The sequence below is a fragment of the Lagopus leucura genome, unplaced genomic scaffold (genome assembly GCF_019238085.1).
Source record: "Lagopus leucura isolate 7727_CA_CO unplaced genomic scaffold, USGS_WTPT01 Super-Scaffold_739, whole genome shotgun sequence".
Classification (NCBI taxonomy): Eukaryota; Metazoa; Chordata; class Aves; order Galliformes; family Phasianidae; genus Lagopus; species Lagopus leucura.
The window spans coordinates 21,882,213-21,902,716 of NW_024962255.1; the positions used below are offsets into that span (position 1 = coordinate 21,882,213).

Genomic DNA, 20,504 nt, shown 5'->3' on the forward strand with positions numbered 1-20,504 from the left:
TGTATTTCCCACCAAGGAGAAGAGTCAAACATCCTTGTTTTTTTTAAAAAACACAAAACACCTTTATTGGATGCTCTTAAAAAGTCTCCCTGGGGAATGCTTAGGGGGCAGGTAAGCCATCCTCTCCCCCCTGCCCTGTCACGGAGCCACACCGGGCCCTGTGCTGGCCCATATTGGTACGCAGTGAGGGCAGTACCTTCATCTAGACAAGAATAGCAACTTTGCCCCCTTCCCCAGGGCTGCCTGCAGCCACTGAGGCACTAATAGAGCAGGCAACCAGGCCTCAAAGTTCCATTTCCTAGAGCACTGGCTCTGGTAAAAAGTGTGTGCCAGCACACCTGCCTTCCCCCAGCCACTTAGGCCAAACTGAGCCGTGGTTGTGGAGTGGGTCCCCTGTGTCTCCCCTGCCAGCAGGGAGGGACTGCTGCAGCACCCAGACCTCAGATGGCCAGGAGCGGTGCACGCTGCTCGGTCATGCAGGGAGGCAGCTCCCAGCTCAGGCCTGTTCCATGGGGCAAGTGAGGAGAGGGCAGCAGGACACGGGTGAGCCAGTGCCTGTGGGAAGAGAAGCAAAGCCTGCAGCAAAAAGCTGAAGTCATGGCACTACGGAGTGGAGCCAGGGCTGTTAGGTGCCAGTGAGGTACATGAGTCCATGGCCCTCAGCTGCCACAACAGCCTCCCTCTTCTGGCAGAGGCTCAGCCAGAGCTTGCCACTAGGCAAAGCTGAGGCAGCTGGAGGCTGCACTACAACTGGGCTCAAAAACTGCCCTGGGTCCTCTGAGCCCTGTAAAGCTGGTTCCTGGATCCCAGCACCCTTGTGCTTTACCTTGGCACATCCACTCCCAGAAACACCTTCCAGTTATCCCAGCTGCCGTAACTGTAGGGGTTTCTGAACACCTGTGGGCCAGAGAGATGCACATCAAGTCTGGCTCTGCATGGCTGGCCCTCCCACCCTGGGGCTGTGCTTACCTTGCCTTTCTTCTGCAGTCGCTGCCTCTCCTTCTTATTGATGTGCCTCTCAATGCTGGTTTCCCCACGGGTGATGAGGGCAGCATGCCACAGTGTGAGGGCACCCAGGGCCAGTGCTACTGAGCTGGGGACAAGCCACAGTAGGTTGCACATAGGTCTTCACCAGTGTCGTAACTGTGGGGGACTGAGGCTGTTTTCCTGAGCAAGTGCAGGTGGTTTGATGGCTTTAATCCCATGTGCCAGGGAGCTGAAGTCAGTTCTTGGGAGCCCAAGAGCCAGCAGGGCAGGGATGTCTGTGCTAGAGCAAAGCAGTCTAGCCCAGGGAAGGTGGCATACAATGGACAGCACAGCAGTGCTGCAGCGGGCCCCACTGCTTTCCCCAGCATCCTCCCAGCCTCTGTAACCCCATTTACCTGCATAGGACCCAGAGGTAGACCACACTCTTATGGAAAGCTCGCTGGCGGAAGGAGAAGGTGGGTGGTGGGGTCTGGTAATATGTCTGAAAAAGGACAGAGAGGGGCACGTTACCAGAATGCTTTATAGTGTAAAGCCAGGCAGGTAGTGCAGTGCTCCTTTGATGAAGGAATCAGGCAGTTAGAAAAAACTGGCATCAGAACCAACACAACAGCCAGGGCAAGAGGGAGGCAGCCGAAGACAGCCACAAGACAGACAGACACCACTTGAGAGCTGGCAGATGAGTGACGAGCAGTGTGCTGGAGCTCAGGGAGCAGGTCACTGCACCACACAGGAGATGATGCTCAGGGTGAGATGTGTTTACATACTGCTGCTGCAGCTTCCCCAGGAGAGCAGAGCCTGAGTAGCATGCCAAACAGTGGCTTGGCCCCAGTGCTGTTGCTGCCATCAGCCAAAGCCATTGAAAGCTCGGTACATGGGGAAATCAGACCCAAAGCTGCCGGAGGTTGTGCCTGTAGCAGAGCTGCCCAGACAGCCCTAACTCTGTGACTCATGAGACAAGCATGGGGGCTGGTTCTGGCCTCAGGCTTCACTTTGAGAGCAGGATTCAGCCTGCAGGGCAGCTCTGCTCCACGCTGCCTGGAGCAGCTGGGGAGCAGGGATGTCCCACCTGGTTGGCGGCCACCTGCAGTCTCTCCTTCTCAAGTAGTTTCAGTCTCTAGGGGGATGGAAAACACAGGGCACCAGTTACATGGCTCAGAGGAAAGGGCCGTTCCTCTCAAACCTCACAGGACTAAGGCAGCAGGGACTTCACAGGAGGAGGGAGAGGAGAAGCAAAGTCAGTACAATGCTAGTGCTGGTTCAGCTTTGTTCTGCAAGCTCAGCCTAGGGAGACCAGGCAGCCTCTGAGTATGCCAGCACTTCCTCTCCTGGAGCAGATGAGGGGCCATCTCACTCAAACTCACCTCAATGGCTGCATAGGCATCCCGGAACATGTCCCAGCCGCTGATGCTGCAGTAGATGCAGCCCATGGTCATGAAGAGGCAGAAGGAGAAGAAGTAGCGGTGGTTGTAGTGCCCAACACAGTTATTGAGCCAGGCTGCCTCTAGGGTTAAAGGTGTGTAACTGTGATGGTCGCTAGTCCAAACCCACCCGATGGGGATCAAGACACCCAGCCAGGCTCTGTGAACCCTCCCCTGCACTGAGTGACTCAGGACAGAAATGGAGCAGGGAGATGAGGAGGAAGCAGGGCTGGCTCCTCAGGAGAGTGCAGTGAGTTAGTACTGCAGAAAGGATACGACAATGGTGGTCCATCTTCAGCACACACCTGGGGGGGAGGAGAGCACCACAAGTGTTAGTGCGAATTGCAAGCACCACGTCTGGGAGGGGGCAGCCAGCCCCCTCAGTCCTTCATGCTGTGCTAGAGGCAGGTAAAAAGCCAGCAGAGCAGAGAGGAAGGGGCGCATTTCTCATGGCTTATGGTGGGGAGGGAGAAGTATCCTACCCCGGGTAGCAGAGGCACTACCTGATGTGGTGGGGAGGCCGGGGAACATTACCTGTTGCAGATGCTACAGTGATGGGTGCGAGCCGGCTTGGGGGCAATGCATTTCCTGCAGATGGAGACGCCAGTGAGATCGTTCTTGGCCTGCACACAGGTCAGAAAAGAGGATGTGCTCCCAAACCCCACACCATCCCCTGCTCCCCATGTGTTAGCCATACTCCCCCAAACCTGCCTCCCCTCCCAGTCCCTGTCTGGAGGACGCCTCCTGCAGTGATGCCAACAGGATGCTCCCAGTGGTCAGCTGTACCTGGTCCCCAGTGCCCAGCTGCAAGAGGCTGCACTGCCCATTGGTGCCCAGGCTCAGCCTCACCTGCGGAGGGTGCCCAGGTGAGGTGGTGATGGCCTTGTAGTAGTGGAAGACAATCATGATGAGATTCCAGTGTCCGTAGGCAAGATGCCAGCAAATCCAGGCAGGTGTGTATGTCTGCAGGATGAGGGGCAGCAGGCAGATGTATACGATGGCCACAATGGAGCTTGTCAACCCTATCACCAGTGCCACAAACACCTAAAGGAAAAGGAGTTTGGGTCAGTGGAGTGTGCAGCACCTGCTCCATGCTGAATCCTCACTCCCTTCCACCTGGAGCAGCACAGCTCAAGCTCTAGGATTCAGCGTCCCCAGCAGCATGCTCGCCACCCCAAACTCCTCTAGCAATGGAGGCACTCACCACACCAAACCAGCGGGTGACATGGTCCACCAGCCAGTAGACAGGCTCAAAGAGGGAGTCAAGCACCACGTCGCTGTCGGTGAAGGAATTGTAGAGCAGGGAGCGGAGACAGAGACGCCCGTAGTGCCACAGCTGTCCTGCCTGCCGCAGCAACTTAAAGCGCCGCCGCCGGCCCAGACGCAGGCACTTGAGGAGCAGGCGCATCACCGCTGCGAACATCCGCTGCCGGCTTCTCATCCCTGCTGAGATGCACCTGCAGGGAAGAGGCTGGATATGGGCAGGCCGCCCTGCTGCCGCTGTCCCGTGGGGAGGGCGTCCCCTCCTGGGCGTGCTGACGGTGCAGCTCTTGCCAGGTGCCTGCCTGCACAGCGGGGCAGAGCTCTCCTTCACCCTGCACGGGACGCAGAGCAGAAGCAGGTGGCGCTGAGCCCGAGCTGCTGCTTTCTTGAGCTCTGCGCATGGAGAGGGGGACACGGGGCTCTCAGGCCTCCGCACCTGACCTCAGATGCTCCCTGCTCCCATCTCGTCTTTCCCAGAGGGGAGGGGGATGGGGACTGACACGGAGAGTCTGACTCAGGGGAAACTAGAGACGGTGCGGGCACTTGGGGCGCTGAGCCCATTCCAGGGCAGGGAATGCTCAAAAACCACGGGGGATCCCCTCACCAGTCTTTCTTAACTGATTCAGAAATGAGGGAGCCCACACAATATACATGCCCTGTCCTCACACCTAGAAGGCAGCATCTGGATGCCACTTCCCTTTGCCTCAGGTTCTGGACCAAGCTGCAGAGGCCACCCCACTCCTATCCCAACCTCACAGCGCTGCTCTGAAAGTCCCAGTACCTCTCCTTCCCCCTCCCCCAGATCCTCCCAGGACAGTGCCACACTTCGCAGGCACCCCCAGGCCGAGGTGCCGCCCCTCAGACAGCAAAGGAACACACAGCCAAACGCTCGTCTTCCCATCGAGCCTCTCATCCCACTCAAGGGCCGTGCTGGGAGCAAGGAGGAACCCGAGACGGCCCCGAAATGAGGCAAACGATCTGCCAGGTCGGGGCCCCCGGGCCTCCGTGCAGGCACGACCATAAATATTAACCAGTACGGACGACCCGGGATCCTGCCAAGGTCCCGTTCGCCTCGGCACAGCGCCAGGCGGCAGCGCCGCACCCTGCTCCAGGCACACGCACCGCGCAGCCGGCTCGCGGCGGCACCCAGCCCACCCTCAGAGCGGGGAGGTGGGCTTCGCCAACCCCGCGTGCCGCCCCCGCTCCCGAAGACACAGGGCTCAGAGATGCCCTCGCCCGTGACGGACGACGGCAGCTAAGGCGCAGCGCGGCCCAACCGTGGGGGGCAGCGCGGCCCAAGCGTGGGCAGGCATCACCCCGCCAAGGGGCCCGCACCGCCAAGGGGCCGGGCCGCAGCCTCCCCAGCCCTCCGCTGCGGGCCGAGTTCCCCCGCTCTGCAGCACCCAGCCCCGCGGCACCCGGCCCCGGGCCCACGCCCACCTGCCGCCCGCTCCCCGCCGCCCACCGCCATGCCCGGTGCCCGCGCCGCCCTCACGGCCCCGGGCAGCGCCCGCCGCCCCGCGCCTGCGCACCAAGCATGCCGGGAAGCGCCATCTCCCAGCACTACACTACGACTCCCAGCAGGCAGCGCGCCACCACTTCTCCCTAGGGATAAAGGCAAGCCAATAGGCATGCCGCTTATAGCGCGGCCCCGCCGCTGAGAGCCAATAGGAGGAGGGCTCTTTGTGGGCTCACGCGCGACACGGAACATGGCGCCGCCGGCTCGGTATTGCGTGCCCGGTGAGTGTGGGGCCGTGCTGCTGGGGGAGGCCGGGCCGGACGGCACCGGCGCTGAGCGAGCGTCCCGCAGGCGAGCGGCTGTGCAGCACGGAGGAGGCCTCGGCGGGCAGCGGGACCTACGCGCGGCACGGCTCCATCTTCGCCTCGCTGGCTGGCTGCCTGCAGAAATGTGCCGAGGGCGGCGGGGTGAGCGCGGAGCGGGAATCCGGGGGTGCGGGGCGGGCGTGGGCGGCCCCGAGCTGAGCCTGTGTGTGCTTCGCAGCTGCCCGTGGTGTCGGTGGTGCGGGACGCGGAGGCGCAGCTGCTGCCCGGCGTGGGGGCCGTGGTGACGTGCAAGGTAGGTGCCGGGGGTGGGACGGCCCCTCGCGTGTCCCTGTGCGTGCCTGTGGCCGGGGGCTCTGTGCTTTCCTTACAGAACTCTGCGTGGAGGGCAGTGGCTAGAGCGGCGGGGACAGAGAGCAGCAGAGCAGTAAACGGGCAGTAAACTCCGGGCCCAGCCTGCACTGCACAGGCACTGACTGCCTGCTGTCCCTCTGTGCAGGTGTGCAGCATCAACTCCCGGTTTGCCAAAGTGAACATCCTGTATGTTGGCTCCACACCGCTGAAATCCACCTTTCGCGGCACCATACGGTAGGGAAAGGGCAGGGGGCATGCTGCTTAGGGCGGGCTGCCTGCCTGGCGCTGGCCAGCTGGGTGAGGGCAGCTGCCTGGAAACATCTAGCGAGGTCTGGCCAGTGTCCAGACAGGCTGGGGCAGCTCCTGCTTGCTCTCTCTGGTATCACATTCCTGTGTCTCCTTTTCCAGGAGGGAAGACATTCGAGCCACTGAGAAGGATAAGGTCAGCAGGGCATTGCTGGGTTCAGTGCCATTGCAGCTTCCACCTCTCCAGCTCTCATCCTTCTGCTGCCTGTAGTGACTATTAAGAAATACCTGCATTCTCCATGCACTCCTGTCCCTTCCTTCCCACACAGGTAGAAGTCTACAAGAGTTTTCGGCCTGGTGATATAGTTCTAGCCAAAGTTGTATCCTTTCCCATCACGCTGGGCAGGCCCACAGGCCTGGAGGGTTTGTATTGGCAAGAGAGTTTTTCTCTTAACCCACACCCAACCAGATCTCACTGGGGGATGCACAGTCCAACTACCTGCTGAGCACAGCAGAGAATGAGCTGGGTGTGGTAGTGGCACGCAGCGAGGCAGGTAGGAATCACCCCTTCTCTATGTGGGGAGCAGCTGATGCAGCTTGGGGAGCAAGCACCCTCCTTCTTTCCTCCCACTGCTGAGCCTTGGGGGGCCCAAGAGGAGGCCTTGCACTGCTGGGGATGGGAAATATGAAAAAAAAGTAAGCAGGAAGGAAACCTGCTGACTGGGGATGCCTGCAGGGGTGCAGATGGTTCCTATCAGCTGGTGTGAGATGCAGTGCCCACAGACACACACCAAGGACTTCCGTAAGGTGGCCCGCGTGCAGCCGCAGTTCCTGCAGACCTAGCAGCCCCCTCAGGGGCACGGGGACTCCAGGAGGGAGGGCCGCTGTGGTGGGGTCCAGCAGCTTCCATGCAGCTCCACACTTGAGAGACTGGAACAGCAGGATGGATTTTGTATTTGTGCTGTAGGTAATAAATGTTTTTTCTTTTTTGAGAGCTTTGTGTTCTGCTCAGTTACTGCCCATACAGATTGCTCTGGAGCTGCTGGATGGGGCTGTTTCAGAGAGCAGTGCAGGGGTGAGGAAGCATGTTCCCAGCCTGGGGCTGGGGAAGGGGAACAGTGAAATGTTGAACAGTGAAAAACAGTGAGTGGTACTCAGCACAGGCTGTGGCTGTTGCACTCCTCTCCAGGGCCCCTTATCACCTCAGGTCAAACATGCCCTGCATTAGGCCAAGGGTGTGGCACACGCCAGAGGCAGTAAACCACTGATGAGTCGCAGTGAATCACTCTTCAGCAGCAAGGATTGCAGAACTGTGCTTTGCTGTGCAGAGCCCAAGCACTTCCTGCACCCACAAGTCAGCAGCAACTTCTGCATCACAAACACGTGGTAGCACAGGAAAGAAGGCAGTAGGCAAAGTGGGAGCTCCATGTGGCCCAGGAGCACATGGCGCAGCGGCACAGAAAAACACAGGCATTAATTATTGCATATTAATATTTTATTGAACTGGAACAAGACAACTGGTACTGCTGGACAGTTAGATTGACCCAGTGCAAGCCCAGGCTCACTACAGCAGCAGTGGGGGAGGCTACAGTGACAGTGCCAAGTACATGTTTGTGGGTTGGGGACACAATGGCATCTACACCACCTCCATGAGGCAGGACTAGGGTTGGCTTTGGCTGGAGGAAGCACATGGCAAATACAAATTCCCAGACAACACGCTCCTTCCTTTGTCCAAAAGCAATAAGTTAAAGCATTGGCTGGTAGAGCTGGGTCAGGGTTTGCAAGTACTACTACTGGGTGCTGTACTACAACAGGAGCATGCACCACAGTACTACCCATTTGGTATCTAAGCATACTAGTCTTTGTGCCACACAGCCACAAGGGGACTAGGCACCCGTCTTGGTTGCTGCCCCCTCCTGCCCACGTCCCACCGCTCCTGTTGTGCTCCTGGAATAACTAAACCAAGCAACAGAACTACAGTAACAGTGACAAGAGCTGCCGGGGAAGCAAGAGAAGCCAGGCATGGCAAAAGATTGCTTGAGAGCATCCCCCCAAGGGCTGGGAACACACAACATAGGGCTGCAGTTGCTGCCTGGCAGAGCAAGGACTCCCTTTCACACCAGACCCCTGTGCACACAGCCCCTCATCCCCAGCTCCCAGGCTGCCTGCAGAGGTGATCCTGCTGCAGAGGGAAGGGGCCTAGTCCTGGGGAGCTGCTCCCTGCTCCAGCTCTGCAGCTCCAAGTTCCTACAGCTGTGGGGTGTGCACAGAGGGGTGGGGACGGAGGGGACTCATCTACTTGCTAGTTTGCACACCTGCCTCATTTCTTGACTTTGCCCTGAGCAGCGACAGCCTCCATGGCCTTGCGCACTGTCTCCTCATCTCCTAGGAACTGCATGGGCTTGATGGGCTTCAGGTTCTTGTCCAATTCATACACAATTGGGATGCCGGTGGGCAGGTTCAGCTCCATGATGGCCTCTTCTGACATGCCTGCAAACAGAGGATGGTTACTCAAAGGGAGGGCAAGGGAAAGCCCTGCTCATGTGGAGCCAGAGCAGTGGGGGATCCCAAGCAGCGTGCAGAGCTGCAGTACCTTCCAAGTGTTTGACAATCCCCCGCAGGCTGTTGCCATGGGCTGCAATAAGGACTCTCTTGCCCTCCTTGATCTGTGGGACGATTTCCTCATTCCAGAAGGGCAGGGCCCGGGCAATGGTGTCCTTCAGGCTCTCACATGTGGGCAGCTGGTCCTCTGTCAGGTCAGCATAGCGACGATCCTGCAGTAACACCACCACACCTGCATCACAGCTCAGCACCCTCAGGGGCTACACCAGCAGCCGTACAGAATGGAAAGGTGGTACTAGGGGCTGAGTGCTGAGAACAGTGACTGAGAACAGGAGTGGAAATGGCTTATAGCTATACACCCACGAGAAAGTGCTTTGGGATTTGCCTCCAGCTGCCGACCCTGCCTGAGGGCAATAGCACGGTGCTTGCTGCTGAGCAAACACCCAAGCTTTGGCTGCAGGACTAATGATTAACGTCTCCCCTTGACTCTGTGCCATCCCATGGGATTCATCCTCTGCACGGAGAGCACAGGATGGCCTCAGTCCAGCCCCTGTCACCGATGCTGCAACCGGAGAGCGAAGGGCAGCGTGGGAGGCCTGTGCCACGAGGCTCCCCAGGCTCCTGGCAGCCCCTTACCTTGCTGATGGTGCTGAAGAAGGGGTGGTCTGACTGCATGGGCGGCGGGGGGACGTCGAAGGAACGCCTCCAGATCTTCACCTGGGCCTCGCCGTGCTTGGCAGCCGTCTCGGCCTTGTTAAGGCCGGTGAGGGCCCCGTAGTGCCGCTCGTTGAGGCGCCACGTCCGCACCACAGGCAGCCACATCTGGTCGATGGCGTCCAGCACGTTCCAGAGGGTGCGGATGGCCCTCTTCTGCACCGACGTGAAGCAGATATCGAACTCATAGCCGGCGTCTGCGGAGGCGGGGGGGGAGGATTGGTGGGGTCAGAGGCCGCACGAGGCCGCGCCGTTGCATAACGGGCACCGCCGGTCCCCGCCGCACCCCGAGATGGCCGCCGCAGGGCCCGGCGGGCGCAGCCCCACCGCCCGCCCCACCGCCCGCTCAACGCAGGGCTCGCTGGTACCTCGCAGGGCCTCTCCGCCGCGCCGCGCCTCGTGCTGCCCGGCGGGGCTGAGGTCGGCGTCGTACCACCCGCAGAAGCGGTTCTCCAGGTTCCAGGCGCTCTCGCCGTGGCGGACGAGCACGAGGCGGTGCGCTGCCATTGCTGCTCCGGCGCTCAGCTCTCACGCTCCTCCCGCTGCCGCCGCCGCGCACGACTGACCCACCCCGCACCGCCCCGCGCCGGGCAGTGAGAGGCGCGCATGCGCAGGCAGACGGAGGCGGCGGGCGAGGGAGCACGTAGCGCATGGCGGGGCCGCGAAGGGCGGCGCGACCTTCGGGTTGTGACGTCACCGCGCCGCGATGTGGGCGCCGCTGCCCTCACTGCAAATGGCGGCGGGAGCCGGAAGCGGAAGTGAGGCAGGGCGGGGCGGGGCGGCACGTGGAGCTGGGGCGAGCATGGCGCGGTGCGGGAGACTGCGGGCGGGTACCGCCACTAAGCTGCGGCGGTGGCGGAAGGGACACAGCAGCGACTGCAATCCCGAGACTCGGCGGCACCGCCTGGCCGCGCGAAGCCGTTTCTACAGCCGGCCTGCCGGTGAGCGGCCTGGGGGCCGGGGTGGGACGCGATGGGGGGCGGCGCAGGGTTGGAAAAGACCTTAAAGCCCACCCGTTTCCGACCCCTGCCGTCGTCTGGTTGCCATCCGCTGCGTCAAGGCCTCTGGCCCGTCCAACTGGGGCACCCACAGCTATCTGGGCAGCAGTGTCTGGGCCTCTGCACCTTCTGAGTAATGAGTTTCATCCCAAACTCAATGCCTCACTCTTCTGCACCCCTCGTTTCAGTGCTTTTCCTATGGCAAAAGCAACATCCGCGTCTCATACTGGCAGGGGAGGGTGGTGGGGGTGTGGGACAGCCTGACCCCGAGTCTGCTCACCTGGCAGAGAAAAGCAATCTGACGGTGGATGCGGTGAAGCTGCACAATGAGTTGCAGTCAGGATCCTTGCGTGTGGAGCGGCCAACTGACAGCTCTCAGTTGCCCATGGAGGAGGGTGATGCTGGGGAGGCTGCCACCCAGAAGTCCTCCGGCACCTTCCTGAGCGGGCTGAGCGACTGCACCAATGTTACCTTCAGCAAGGTGCAGCGCTTCTGGGAGTCCAACTCTGCTGCACACAAAGAGGTACCAGGGAGAGTGGGGCTGGGTGTGGGGTCTTGGGCATAGCTCCCATCCTGAGCAAGAATCCAAGGGTGCTGACGGCTCCGCTTGCTGTTGTGGCAGATCTGTGCCGTGCTGGCAGCTGTGACAGATGTGATCCGCTCACAGGGGGGCAAAGAGACTGAGACTGAGTACTTTGCTGCACTGGTGAGTGACCACCACTGGGTTTGATGGGAGCTCCCAGGGGTGCTATGCTCGTGTTGGAGGCTTTGGGCATCCCCTAGAAGAGACACTGTTGAGTTGCCCTTTGTTTCTCTATCCCCTTCCCCAAAACTTTGGGAAAGGCTGGCCTGCTGCAAACCCCTCCTTTTTTCCCCAGATGACCACGCTGGAGGCAGTGGATTCCCCTGAGTCAGTGGCTGCTGTTGCATACTTGCTTAACCTTGTCTTGAAGCGGTGAGCTGCTGACTGGAGTGGGTAGAGCTGCCACGGCAGGATGGGGTCTGGCACAGTCCCAGGGGTGGGCTGGGAGTGCCAATCCCTATGTGATTGCCTGCTCTTTGCCCTTTCTCCCCACAGAGTCCCCAGTCCAGTACTCATAAAGAAGTTCTCAGACGCTTCAAAAGCCTTCATGAGTATCATATCCTCACAGGCCTGCAGCAGCTCCACCTCTGCACTGCGATGGGTGAGTTGCAGAGAGGGGCAGGCTCTTTGGCACATTCAGGGTGGTCTCTGTAAGGTAATACCAATATCCTTGCTGTCTCCTTGTAGGTCCTCTCGTGCCTGGCCACACTGCTGCGAAAACAGGATTTGGCAGCGTGGAGCTACCCTGTCACCCTCCAAGTCTACCACGGCTTGCTGAGCTTCTGTGTTCACACCAAACCCAAGGTGGGTTCTCAGCACCTCGTGGGTGTTGCTCCGTGGCTTGGTTCTGGAGCTGGCTGTGCTCTCTGTGCCCTTGGTTTCTATGCTCCTGTATTCACCCACCTCCAGGTTCGGAAAGCAGCTCAGCACGGTGTGTGCTCCGTCCTGAGGGGGAGCGAGTTCATGTTTGGAGATGAGGCTCCTGAGCACCATCCTGCGGCACCCTCCAGTGCCAAGTTCTGTGTGCAGGAGATTGAAAAAGCTGGAGGTAGGTAGGGACAAGAGAGTAAGAGGTTTTGCAAGAGTTTAGGAGAGCCCTTAGCCATCTTTCTGTTGTTCCCTTCTTCCCAGAGCGGGGCTTCAGTTCACCCCAGCTCTGACATGGGGTCTCTGCCCAAGGCTGTTGTTACAAGTGTGGGTGCTGCTCTGCTCCACCAGGCACCAAGGAGGCTACCACCACACTGCACGTGCTGGCCCTCCTGCGGGACCTGCTGCCCTGCTTCCCTGCGGCTGTGCTGAAGACATGCTGTGAGACCCTGCTCAGAGTCATGACCCTCAGCCATGTGGTCAGTTCCTTTGCGTCCCTGCACACAGCGCCTGTGCCAGTGCCTCTACCTCAGCTCTGGCAGGCGTCAGGCTGCCTTACTGGGAATCTGCAGGACCTGAAATCAGAGCATCCCAATCAGAGCTGGCTGGTTGGCTACTGTAGAAAAGGGGGGCGTAGATGGGAAGCCCCAGTGGAGATGGGGTGTCCCTGTGGGTTGGGCAGAGCATGCTTGGGGGTAGGAGTGTGAAGCACGGAGGTTCAGTTTCTTCTGACAACATGTCCTTGCAGTTGGTGACAGCATGTGCCATGCAGGCCTTCCATAGCCTATTCAGTGCCCAGCCCAGCACGTCCTGCCTGCCAGCTGAGCTCAATGCCCAGATCATCACCGTGAGTGCGGGGACAGATAGGGAGGGATGGGGCTACTGGCACCACTGTTCCCAACACCACTTTGCTCCCAACCCTAGGCACTGTACGACTACGTGCCCAATGCCAGTGACCTGCAGCCGCTGCTCACCTGGCTGTCCACCATGGAGAGGGCACACGTCAACCTGGGCAGGTGGGGAGAGGCTGGCGCTGGGCAGAGGGAAGACCGAGCTCCATCTCTCACCATTCTTCTCTCTCTTCTCCAGACTGCAGAAGGACCTGTGCTGGGCTCACCTGCCCCGTCTCTTCTCGGCCACCATGAATTGCTTCCTGTCCCCACACTCGCAGGTGGTGGCAGCTGCAGCACAGACCCTTGAGGTACCAAGTGTGCACTGCCTAGGTCCTTGTGGCCAGGCTGGGATCTGGGATCTGCCTGGGCACTTGAGGCTGCTCTGTGTTGGGTCTTAGTCCTCTGTCCTGCCCTGGGCTGGCACATGCACAGCTCAGCACCCAACTGTTTCCATGTCTGCAGACCCTCCTGAATGAGTGCATTGCTCCCCACATGGATGAACTAGGCAATGTCTCTGCATCTGCTCCAGCCCCTGGCTCCTACCTTTGCAAGATGTTCAGGTGAGGAACGGTGGTGGGTGGGAGAGGCTGTCACCATGGGCCCAGCTCGGTCCCTGTCATCACCTGTCTCTCCTTGTCAGGTCGGTGGAGGAAGGCCTGACATACCGTTTCCATGCGGCATGGGATGGCGTGCTGCAAGTACTGGAGGTTTTCTTCGAGGTGTGTGGGAAGCAGTGCCATCCCATCATGAAGAAGGTGAGCAAGATGGGGAGTCTTCAGGGCCAGTACGCTCTGGTGGCTCCTTGCTCAGCCTCCTGCTTGTCCCCACAGTGCCTGCAGTCCCTGTGTGACCTGCGCCTCTCTCCGCACTTCCCCTACACCACTGAGGTGGACCAGGCGGTGGGGGCTGCTGTTGGTGCCATGGGCCCCGAGGTGCTGCTGGAAGCTGTTCCCCTGCAGATCAACGGCAAGGAGTGAGCATGACCCTGGGCTGGTCTGGGGGGTCCAGCGGTAGCAGATGCTTATCTTTAGCAGAGAAATTTTCTTCTGTCAGCTGGGGCTTGTCTGCTTGATCACAGCAGGCACCTTGTGTAGTTCCCGGCCTCAGCTGCTATGACGGCTGCCTGGAGTCTCACTGTGCCCAGCTCTGGGGCTGTGCCCCATGCCTAAAGTCTGATGCTCCCCTGACCTTCTTCTCCCTCCGCAGGGAGACTCTGGATTTCCCCCGCAGCTGGCTGCTGCCTGTGCTGCGGGACTACGTGCAGGGCACACGGCTTGGCTTCTTCACCAGCTACTTCCTGCCCTTGGCAGCCACTCTGAAGAGCAGAGGTGAGGAGCAGTGGATGGCGGGGCTCTGGGTGCGCAGTGTTGGGTGCTCTGCAGGAGCTCCACTCAGGGCAGAGCCACCTCCACTGTTCTGTTCATTTCCCTCTCCTCTTTTGCAGCCTTGGAGTTTGCCCAAGCTGGGAAGAGCCTTGAATCCAAGATCTATGACACACTGCAGTGGCAGGTAACAGAGTGCCCGCCGCCCCCACCACTGCCTACCTGCAGTGCTAGCCTGAGTCCTGGCTGAGAGATGCTGGTCTTCCACTGACTCCTTTGCTTCCAGGTCTGGACCCTGCTGCCTGGCTTCTGCACCCGCCCCACAGACGTGGTGGAGGCTTTCAAGGGGCTGGCACGCACCCTGGGCATGGCCATTAGCGAGCGCCCGGACCTCCGCCCCACCGTGTGCCAGGCCCTACGCACCCTCATCCACCACGGCTGTGGGACAGGTTGGGCACAGACATTGCCATGGCAGGGGGGACCGTCCCTGTTCCCCACAGTGACCCAGTGAGGGCAGATGTGGGTTGTGATGCTGATGCGCACACCCTTGTCCTTCTTTCTCCAGATGCAGAGCGAGCAGAAGTGGGTCGTTTTGCCAAAAATTTCCTGCCCATCCTATTCAACGTGTATAGCCAACCTGAGGAGGATGGAGGCAGCAGTGGTCAACGGCGCTCTGTGCTGGACACCGTGCGTGCCTATCTGACCATCACGGACCCACAGGTGAGTATCTGGGGATATGGGGCAGGCTGCTGGCCATAGCCGTTTTCTTCTGGCACTAGAAGGTCTTGCTGAGCCAGCTGGAGAGCCTGCAGCTTGACTCCAGGTGTGCATAGGTGCGGGAGGGGCTGCATGACTGACTCTGTGCCTGCCCTGCAGATGGTGTGTGGGTTCTTGCAGAAAGCCAGTGAGAAACTGACCAGTCCTGAGAGCACAGAGTTTGCCAGGTAACACCCAGGGGTTGATACTGAAGGGTGAATCTGTTGGGTCCCTCCTACTGAGCAGCGCTCAAGCTGTCTCCTGTAGGATACGTCATTCTCATGCATCAAACAGAGCTCCTAGGCAGAGTCCTAAGCTTGGTTGGGGAGTGTTGATGGCCCTGTGCTTATCTTCCTCCTTATTCCTCTGTGCTGCAGGCTCTCCATTCTGGACCTGGTTGTGGCAATGTCTCCCTATGCCAATGAGCAGGCCCTAGGCTCCCTGTACCAGACTATCCAGCCTTCCCTCCAGGTCAGTTTGCTCCCAGCCTCACCAGCACAGCGAGGCCTCTCACTGTGCCAAAAGCCATCCTGATGGCAGTGTCACTGCTTGTCCATGCAGAGCAAGGACCACAGCATGCAGAAGAAGGCATACCGTGTGCTGGAGGAAGTATGTGCTGCCCCGCATGCCCCGTGCCAGGCCTTTGTCCACTCACACCTGGAAGACTTACAGGCAGTGCTGCTGGATTCACTCAAGAGCGCAGCGTCCCCAGCCAAGAGGGTGAGAGCGAGGGCTGCTGTGGGAAGGGGACAGGGCTGTGTCCCTGTATCTGACTGTGCTGGGCTCTTTCTCTCCTCAGCCCCGGCTGAAGTGCCTGTTCCACATTGTAAAGCAGCTTTCAGCTGAGCATGAGCCCTTCATCACTGCCCTGGTCCCAGAGGTGAGTGTGGGACTTGGGTGCACACTTGGGTGACTGTGGGGTTGTGACATGCTTTGTGCCTCCAGGTCATCCTGTGCACCAAGGAGGTGTCGGTGGGAGCCCGTAAGAATGCCTTCATGCTGCTGGTGGAGATGGGACATGCTTTCATCCGCTTTGGGCCCACTTCCCAAGGTAAGCAGCTGTTGCTCAGCCCCACCACTGCTCTCATGCAGGGGGTCAGACCTATGCTTGCCCCACGTCCTGAGCTGTCCCCTCTTGCAGAGGCTATGGAGCGGTTCCTGCTCTTGGTCTACGCGGGGCTGACGGGTTCGGTCACCATGATCAGCTGCACAGTGCTGGCACTCACACGCCTGTTCTTTGAGTTCAAAGGTAAGCAACAGCTGCAAGGACAGAGTATGGGGGCACAGCACTGCCAGGCAACAGGACAGGACTGTGCCTGCCAGTGCACACTGAGCACTGCTGCATTGCAGATTACATGGAGCTGAGCGTGGTGGAGCAGCTGCTGCAGAACATCTGCCTGCTGCTGGGCTCTCGCACACGTGATGTGGTGAAGGCAGCTCTGGGCTTCCTTAAAGTCGTGCTGCTGCTGGTTGACACCACACTGCTGGCCAAGCACATCCAGACTATGGTGAGAGCACCGCACGGGGCGGGAGGGCACAGCTGAGCTGCTGTAGGATAGGTGTGAGTGATGCAGGGAGGTGGCAAGAGGGGTGCAGGAGAAGGGTGAGGGACCAGGTGTTCAGGACAGGGGTCTCTAACCTCAGAAGTCTGTCTGTGCTGGCAGCTGGAGGCCATAGGCAGCCTTTCAGATGACATGAGGCGCCACTTCCGCATGAAGCTGAGAAACCTCTTCACCAGATTCATCCGCAAATTCGGGTGAGCCGGGGCTGCTGGGAGCAGTGCTGAGTACTGTGGGAGTTCCTGCACTGCACTGCAGGAACTAATTGCTTTTTGTCCCCTCAGCTTCGAGCTGGTGCAGGGACTGCTGCCAGCTGAGTTCCACAAGGTTCTGGTGAATATCCGCAAGGCTGAAGCTCGCAGCCACAGGCAGCGTGCCCTGAGGCAAGCAGCTGCAGAGACAGAGGAGGAGGAAGCACCAGCCCAGCCCAGAGGAGACAGGTAGAGATGGGCTGGGGTGAAGCCTCAGCAGAGGGCCTGGTGCTGGATCTGCTTGGGTGACACCCGTAGAGATGCTGATGGCATCACTGGGATTGGCATACGATGCTGTGGGCAGGCTGGGGCTTGCATCTCTGCCTTGCTCTGCCTGCATTGTGCTTTCTGCCTTGTGCCCAGCATGGAGGAGATCCTGGCAGACTCAGAGGAGGAGGAGGAAGAGGAGGAACGGCAACGGGGCAAGGTGCGGAAGAAACAAGCACGGCAGAAGGGCCAAGCGTGGCTGAAAGAAGGGGAAGAGGATGAGCCTCTCAACTTCCTGGATCCCAATGTGTCCCAGCGAGTGCTGGGTGAGCAACAGAACTTTTGTAGTGGGGTACAGCTGACTGGGGAGTGGGTCCTTCCCCAGGCCCTGACTCATCTCTGTGTGTAGCCACTGAGCCAAGCCTGAAAAGGCCCAGAGGAGTGAAGCACGACTTCCAGGTGTCTGAGGATGGGCGCCTGATCATCCACGATGAGGAGGAAGAGGTGGACAATGATGAAGCCAAAGGTACTGTCTAACTGGACTTGCTCTGAATCTTGGTATGGTTTTCTTCCTGCCCATCTGTATGTATGCACTGACTCCCTTGTCCTGTGCCCCAGGAGTGGACGAGGAAGTGGCAGATGTGCTGCAAGAAGTGGGCCTTCGCAGTGTGAGTGTGGGGCGCAAGGGAAACACAGCATGCCTGAGCTGTGACTGCCTGGGAACTGCTTAGAGTGGGGCAGGAGGCTGCAGTGGGACAGAGGATGTGTGGTGGGTGTGGAAGGTCTCTGGGTCCCATGGAAAGAAGCAGGAAGTCGTGGGCCCATGGAAGGACAGCACTGTAAGGACAAGCTAGCTGCAGTGACCCCGTATCTTTTTTCTGCAGAAGAAAAGCCAGAAGCGTCGGTTCAGAGAAGAGCCAGATGATGATGAACCAGAGACTGGGACCTACTCTCAGTACAGAGGTAATTGCATGTCATGTCTGTGCCCACTCTGAGGGTGCCAGAACAGGCTGGGCTGCTCCAAGGCAGCTGGCTCTGAGTTGCTTGCTTGTGTAAAGTTATTGCACTTTTGTGCTGCTCTTCTGTCCTCTCACCTAAGAGCTGGAGGCAGAAACAGGAACAGCTCCCCCAGTATGGCAGGTGGGGAGGAGAAGCCTGGCCTTGACCCCCCTTTCCAATACTCACTCTTTTCTAGCTGGAGGCTCTGGGATCCACCGGCCACTGGACAAGAAGCCAGCCTTTGGTGCAGAGTACAGATCCAAGGTGAGAGCCCAAGAGGTGGCAGAGTTTTGAGGAGAGATGTCTTGGCTCTGCTGGGGCAGGATTTCTGCTGGTCTTGGGGGCAAGGAAGCGCTGTGCTCCAAAAGGAGTTGCCCAATGCTCAGTACTCATTAATATTTCCAACCTGCCTGGCAGTTCCTGCTCACCTCACATGTGCTTGGTGCTGTGGCATCAGTTGGGTGGGAGATCCGCCCTGGGAGCCACATGTACAGCTGGCACCCCGTTGCAGCATAGCCTTTGATGTGACTGTGTACCAGGGCTGTCCAGAATGGAACACTCACATTTCCCTTTGTGCTGCATCTCATCCAATGTTGGTATATTCTACAGAAAGGCAAAGGTGATGTGAAGAAGAAGGGCCAGCTCGACCCCTATGCCTACATCCCCCTGAATAGAGCTAAACTCAACAAAAGGTGGGACTGAGCAGGAAGGGCATGGGGTAGGGAATGGGGGATATCCTGGGTCTGATCCTGTTCACTGTTACCATTTTTCATGGTCTGAGGGCTCCCTGCCCACCTCTGTGTTGCTCATTGCAGCCACTTTGCACAGGCCTGTGCAGGGACTGTGCCTTGTACCCACACTAACCTGTCTGCTTGCTCCTTCCTCCCTCCAGGAAGCAGGCAAAAATGCAAGGTCAGTTCAAGGGCCTGATGAAGGGTGCCCAGCGTGGGGCCAAGGCTGGGCGCAAGAACCGGCTGAAGGACCGTCGCCCTTGAGGAGCTGTGGATGCTCTGTGCACCTGCCTGAGGACTGGTGATAACCTGAGGTGTGCAGGCACAGGGGGACAGGGACTTTGTGAGGGCACACTCCCTAGGAAGGTACCCCTGTGGACTCCTGGCCCTGTCCTCCTGTGCCTAAAAGAAGGTGATGTAAGGTGACTGCTCTAGGTGTGTGTGTGTGTGTGTGTGAGTGAGTGAAAGTAAATAACATGTAATGAGCTCTGTATTAACAAACATCTCCTGTTAATATCCAGCCTGGACTCCTCGTTTCTTTCCTGCAAACACCTCACACAGCATGTCCCCTGCAGTGCAGCAGGTCCTGGGATGGAGGAGCTGGAGCAGGAGCCCTCTGTGGTGTCTGTCCTGTGGCTGTCACTGGTTCTGCATCTGCTTTGCCCATCTCTTACTGCAAGGCAGAAAGGGTTTTGCTGCAATGTTTTTTTCTGGCTGAAAAAGTGCTGCTGTTAACCTCAGTGTCTGGGCTTTTCTCTTACCTGGGAGAGCTGAGATGGAGCCTTTTCTCTGCTCTGACCACATCCCAGCAGCACAAGTAATTCCGGGTCTTTAGCTGCCTAGGTTAGATGAGCAGCTGTTTTCACCCAGTTATTTCTGCTGAGCCCAAAAGATGGTGTTTGGCCAAAGCATGCTGAAGAAAAGAGTGGAGCTGAGGGTAGCAAATAGAGGATACAGGTCCCATGGCTCACAATGCAAAGAGCATGTATTTGTGAACGTATCTTTCTTCCTCTTTTGTATTAAAAAGCCTTTAGTCCTTTGTCATTTCCTATCATGGTAGCTTACATGCTGGAATTGCAACGCTTTTCAGTCTCCTAATAAGCTAAAGGGATTGTGCTTGTTCAGCCTCTTACCGTGGGCTGCTTTCTGTAGGCTGCAAATCCAGTTTGTGGCTCTCTGCTTCTTTTTGTTTGGTTGTTTTCTTTTTTTTTCCAAGATCCCTTTAAAAGCTGAGGAGCTGTTGTACTGGTATTGCTATGCCTTGGCTGGAGAACTATCTCTATCCTGCACTGCTCAGGGTCTCTCTTGGACCCTTGAGCCACTGAGGTGCCCAAGTGCTGCTGCTCTGATCCTGCCAGAAGGCAGCTTGCAGCCTTGGCTTACAGGACAGGCAGCTCCAGCAGAACCTCCTATCCATATTCAGCCAGAGGAGCTGTGTGGCTGCAGCTAAAGCCTCATTGCCCTGATACCCTTCATCTCCTAAGAGGCAGGACAGTGAGAAAATGTGCAATTGCTTTCCAAGCTAGCCAACACCTGTAACCTGCATCTGTGAGCCCATCACAACTATCTTTCTGGTTTTTTTCTTCTCTCCTAGGAGACAAGGCCTGGAGAAGGTCGTTGCTAATTCATTTAAAAGCTCCAGATTACTCACTGCATTGTTCTTCATTTGCATGTTGTTGCTTAAATTAGTGTATGCCTGTGTGGAGCAGAAGAGTTTCATTAGCACAGAGGATGGTGTTGCCTGAGCCGGTGTCCAGAGAACAGATTCTTCCACAACATCTTGTTAATCAGCTAATTAATCATGTAATGCAATAGAAGCCCTTCGAGGGGAGACGTCATCGTGTCCAGGCTCCAAGTCGAGCAGCACTCCACCAGCAGCTGTCTCTGGCAACGAGCACAGCTCTGTTTCTGGGTCCCACAGAGCCCTGCTGTGGGGCAGGGTAAGGGGTGGCATCCCGCAGATGCCAGCCGCAGCTATTTTGCAGTTACCTGCAGAGAAGCCCAGGTACTGG

The 20,504-nt window shown here is 58.4% G+C and overlaps 4 protein-coding genes across 5 annotated transcripts; 2 read left to right on the forward strand and 2 right to left on the reverse strand.

The window, feature by feature from the left end:
• Positions 1 to 180: 180 nt before the first annotated feature.
• Positions 181 to 4,759, reverse strand: ZDHHC16 (zinc finger DHHC-type palmitoyltransferase 16). 2 transcript variants are annotated; one of them, XM_042862991.1, is made up of 10 exons: positions 3,610 to 4,759; positions 3,255 to 3,449; positions 2,940 to 3,028; positions 2,682 to 2,710; positions 2,349 to 2,482; positions 2,054 to 2,101; positions 1,383 to 1,468; positions 970 to 1,093; positions 827 to 897; positions 181 to 555 (listed from the first exon to the last, which is right to left on the reverse strand). In XM_042862991.1, exons 1-10 carry the CDS (start codon positions 3,844 to 3,846, stop codon positions 441 to 443), a joined length of 1,128 nt encoding a protein of 375 aa, XP_042718925.1. In that variant the 5' UTR covers positions 3,847 to 4,759; the 3' UTR covers positions 181 to 440. The 2 variants fall into 2 exon arrangements, with proteins under 2 accessions (XP_042718925.1, XP_042718926.1); XM_042862992.1 differs by lacking the exon at positions 2,054 to 2,101 and having other exon boundaries at positions 3,610 to 4,752.
• Positions 4,760 to 5,341: 582 nt separating this feature from the next.
• On the forward strand, positions 5,342 to 7,044 carry EXOSC1 (exosome component 1). Its single transcript, XM_042863138.1, has 8 exons — positions 5,342 to 5,408; positions 5,479 to 5,594; positions 5,671 to 5,745; positions 5,950 to 6,038; positions 6,213 to 6,246; positions 6,380 to 6,430; positions 6,520 to 6,604; positions 6,787 to 7,044. Exons 1-8 carry the CDS (start codon positions 5,378 to 5,380, stop codon positions 6,891 to 6,893), a joined length of 588 nt encoding a protein of 195 aa, XP_042719072.1. The 5' UTR covers positions 5,342 to 5,377; the 3' UTR covers positions 6,894 to 7,044.
• A 483-nt stretch (positions 7,045 to 7,527) lies between these two features.
• PGAM1 (phosphoglycerate mutase 1) lies at positions 7,528 to 9,895 on the reverse strand. The gene is made up of 4 exons (XM_042863024.1): positions 9,695 to 9,895; positions 9,249 to 9,523; positions 8,644 to 8,824; positions 7,528 to 8,540 (listed from the first exon to the last, which is right to left on the reverse strand). The coding sequence occupies exons 1-4, from the start codon at positions 9,831 to 9,833 to the stop codon at positions 8,371 to 8,373; spliced, it is 765 nt and encodes a 254-aa protein (XP_042718958.1). The 5' UTR covers positions 9,834 to 9,895; the 3' UTR covers positions 7,528 to 8,370.
• A 221-nt stretch (positions 9,896 to 10,116) lies between these two features.
• RRP12 (ribosomal RNA processing 12 homolog) lies at positions 10,117 to 19,012 on the forward strand. Its single transcript, XM_042863348.1, has 34 exons — positions 10,117 to 10,267; positions 10,612 to 10,847; positions 10,947 to 11,030; positions 11,203 to 11,279; positions 11,403 to 11,508; positions 11,595 to 11,711; positions 11,817 to 11,955; positions 12,126 to 12,253; positions 12,523 to 12,621; positions 12,699 to 12,790; positions 12,864 to 12,975; positions 13,130 to 13,227; positions 13,308 to 13,422; positions 13,498 to 13,640; positions 13,874 to 13,995; positions 14,112 to 14,176; positions 14,276 to 14,438; positions 14,555 to 14,709; positions 14,866 to 14,933; positions 15,123 to 15,216; positions 15,307 to 15,465; positions 15,545 to 15,625; positions 15,691 to 15,796; positions 15,887 to 15,994; positions 16,096 to 16,253; positions 16,410 to 16,501; positions 16,589 to 16,744; positions 16,919 to 17,088; positions 17,172 to 17,288; positions 17,381 to 17,430; positions 17,647 to 17,725; positions 17,958 to 18,025; positions 18,371 to 18,453; positions 18,654 to 19,012. The coding sequence occupies exons 1-34, from the start codon at positions 10,129 to 10,131 to the stop codon at positions 18,754 to 18,756; spliced, it is 3,882 nt and encodes a 1,293-aa protein (XP_042719282.1). The 5' UTR covers positions 10,117 to 10,128; the 3' UTR covers positions 18,757 to 19,012.
• Positions 19,013 to 20,504: the final 1,492 nt, after the last annotated feature.

Excerpts from the sequence above, each read along its gene's own strand:
- ZDHHC16 (XM_042862991.1), bottom strand. The coding sequence starts at position 3,846 with ATGAGAAGCCGGCAGCGGATGTTCGCAGCGGTGATGCGCCTGCTCCTC. Across the intron at positions 3,029-3,254 it reads CACCTGGGCACCCTCCGCAG|GCCAAGAACGATCTCACTGG; the intron begins GTGAGGCTGAGC and ends ACCTGTGTGCAG. Across the intron at positions 1,094-1,382 it reads TACCTCTGGGTCCTATGCAG|CTCAGTAGCACTGGCCCTGG; the intron begins GTAAATGGGGTT and ends GCTTGTCCCCAG.
- EXOSC1 (XM_042863138.1), top strand. The coding sequence starts at position 5,378 with ATGGCGCCGCCGGCTCGGTATTGCGTGCCCG. Across the intron at positions 6,431-6,519 it reads ATATAGTTCTAGCCAAAGTT|ATCTCACTGGGGGATGCACA; the intron begins GTATCCTTTCCC and ends ACACCCAACCAG. Across the intron at positions 6,605-6,786 it reads AGTGGCACGCAGCGAGGCAG|GGGTGCAGATGGTTCCTATC; the intron begins GTAGGAATCACC and ends GGATGCCTGCAG.
- PGAM1 (XM_042863024.1), bottom strand. The coding sequence starts at position 9,833 with ATGGCAGCGCACCGCCTCGTGCTCGTCCGCCACGGCGAGAGCGCCTGG. Across the intron at positions 9,524-9,694 it reads CGGCGGAGAGGCCCTGCGAG|ACGCCGGCTATGAGTTCGAT; the intron begins GTACCAGCGAGC and ends CCGCCTCCGCAG. Across the intron at positions 8,825-9,248 it reads TCTTCAGCACCATCAGCAAG|GATCGTCGCTATGCTGACCT; the intron begins GTAAGGGGCTGC and ends GTGTTACTGCAG.
- RRP12 (XM_042863348.1), top strand. The coding sequence starts at position 10,129 with ATGGCGCGGTGCGGGAGACTGCGGGCGGGTACCGCCACTAAGCTGCGG. Across the intron at positions 12,254-12,522 it reads TCATGACCCTCAGCCATGTG|TTGGTGACAGCATGTGCCAT; the intron begins GTCAGTTCCTTT and ends ATGTCCTTGCAG. Across the intron at positions 14,177-14,275 it reads ATGACACACTGCAGTGGCAG|GTCTGGACCCTGCTGCCTGG; the intron begins GTAACAGAGTGC and ends CTTTGCTTCCAG.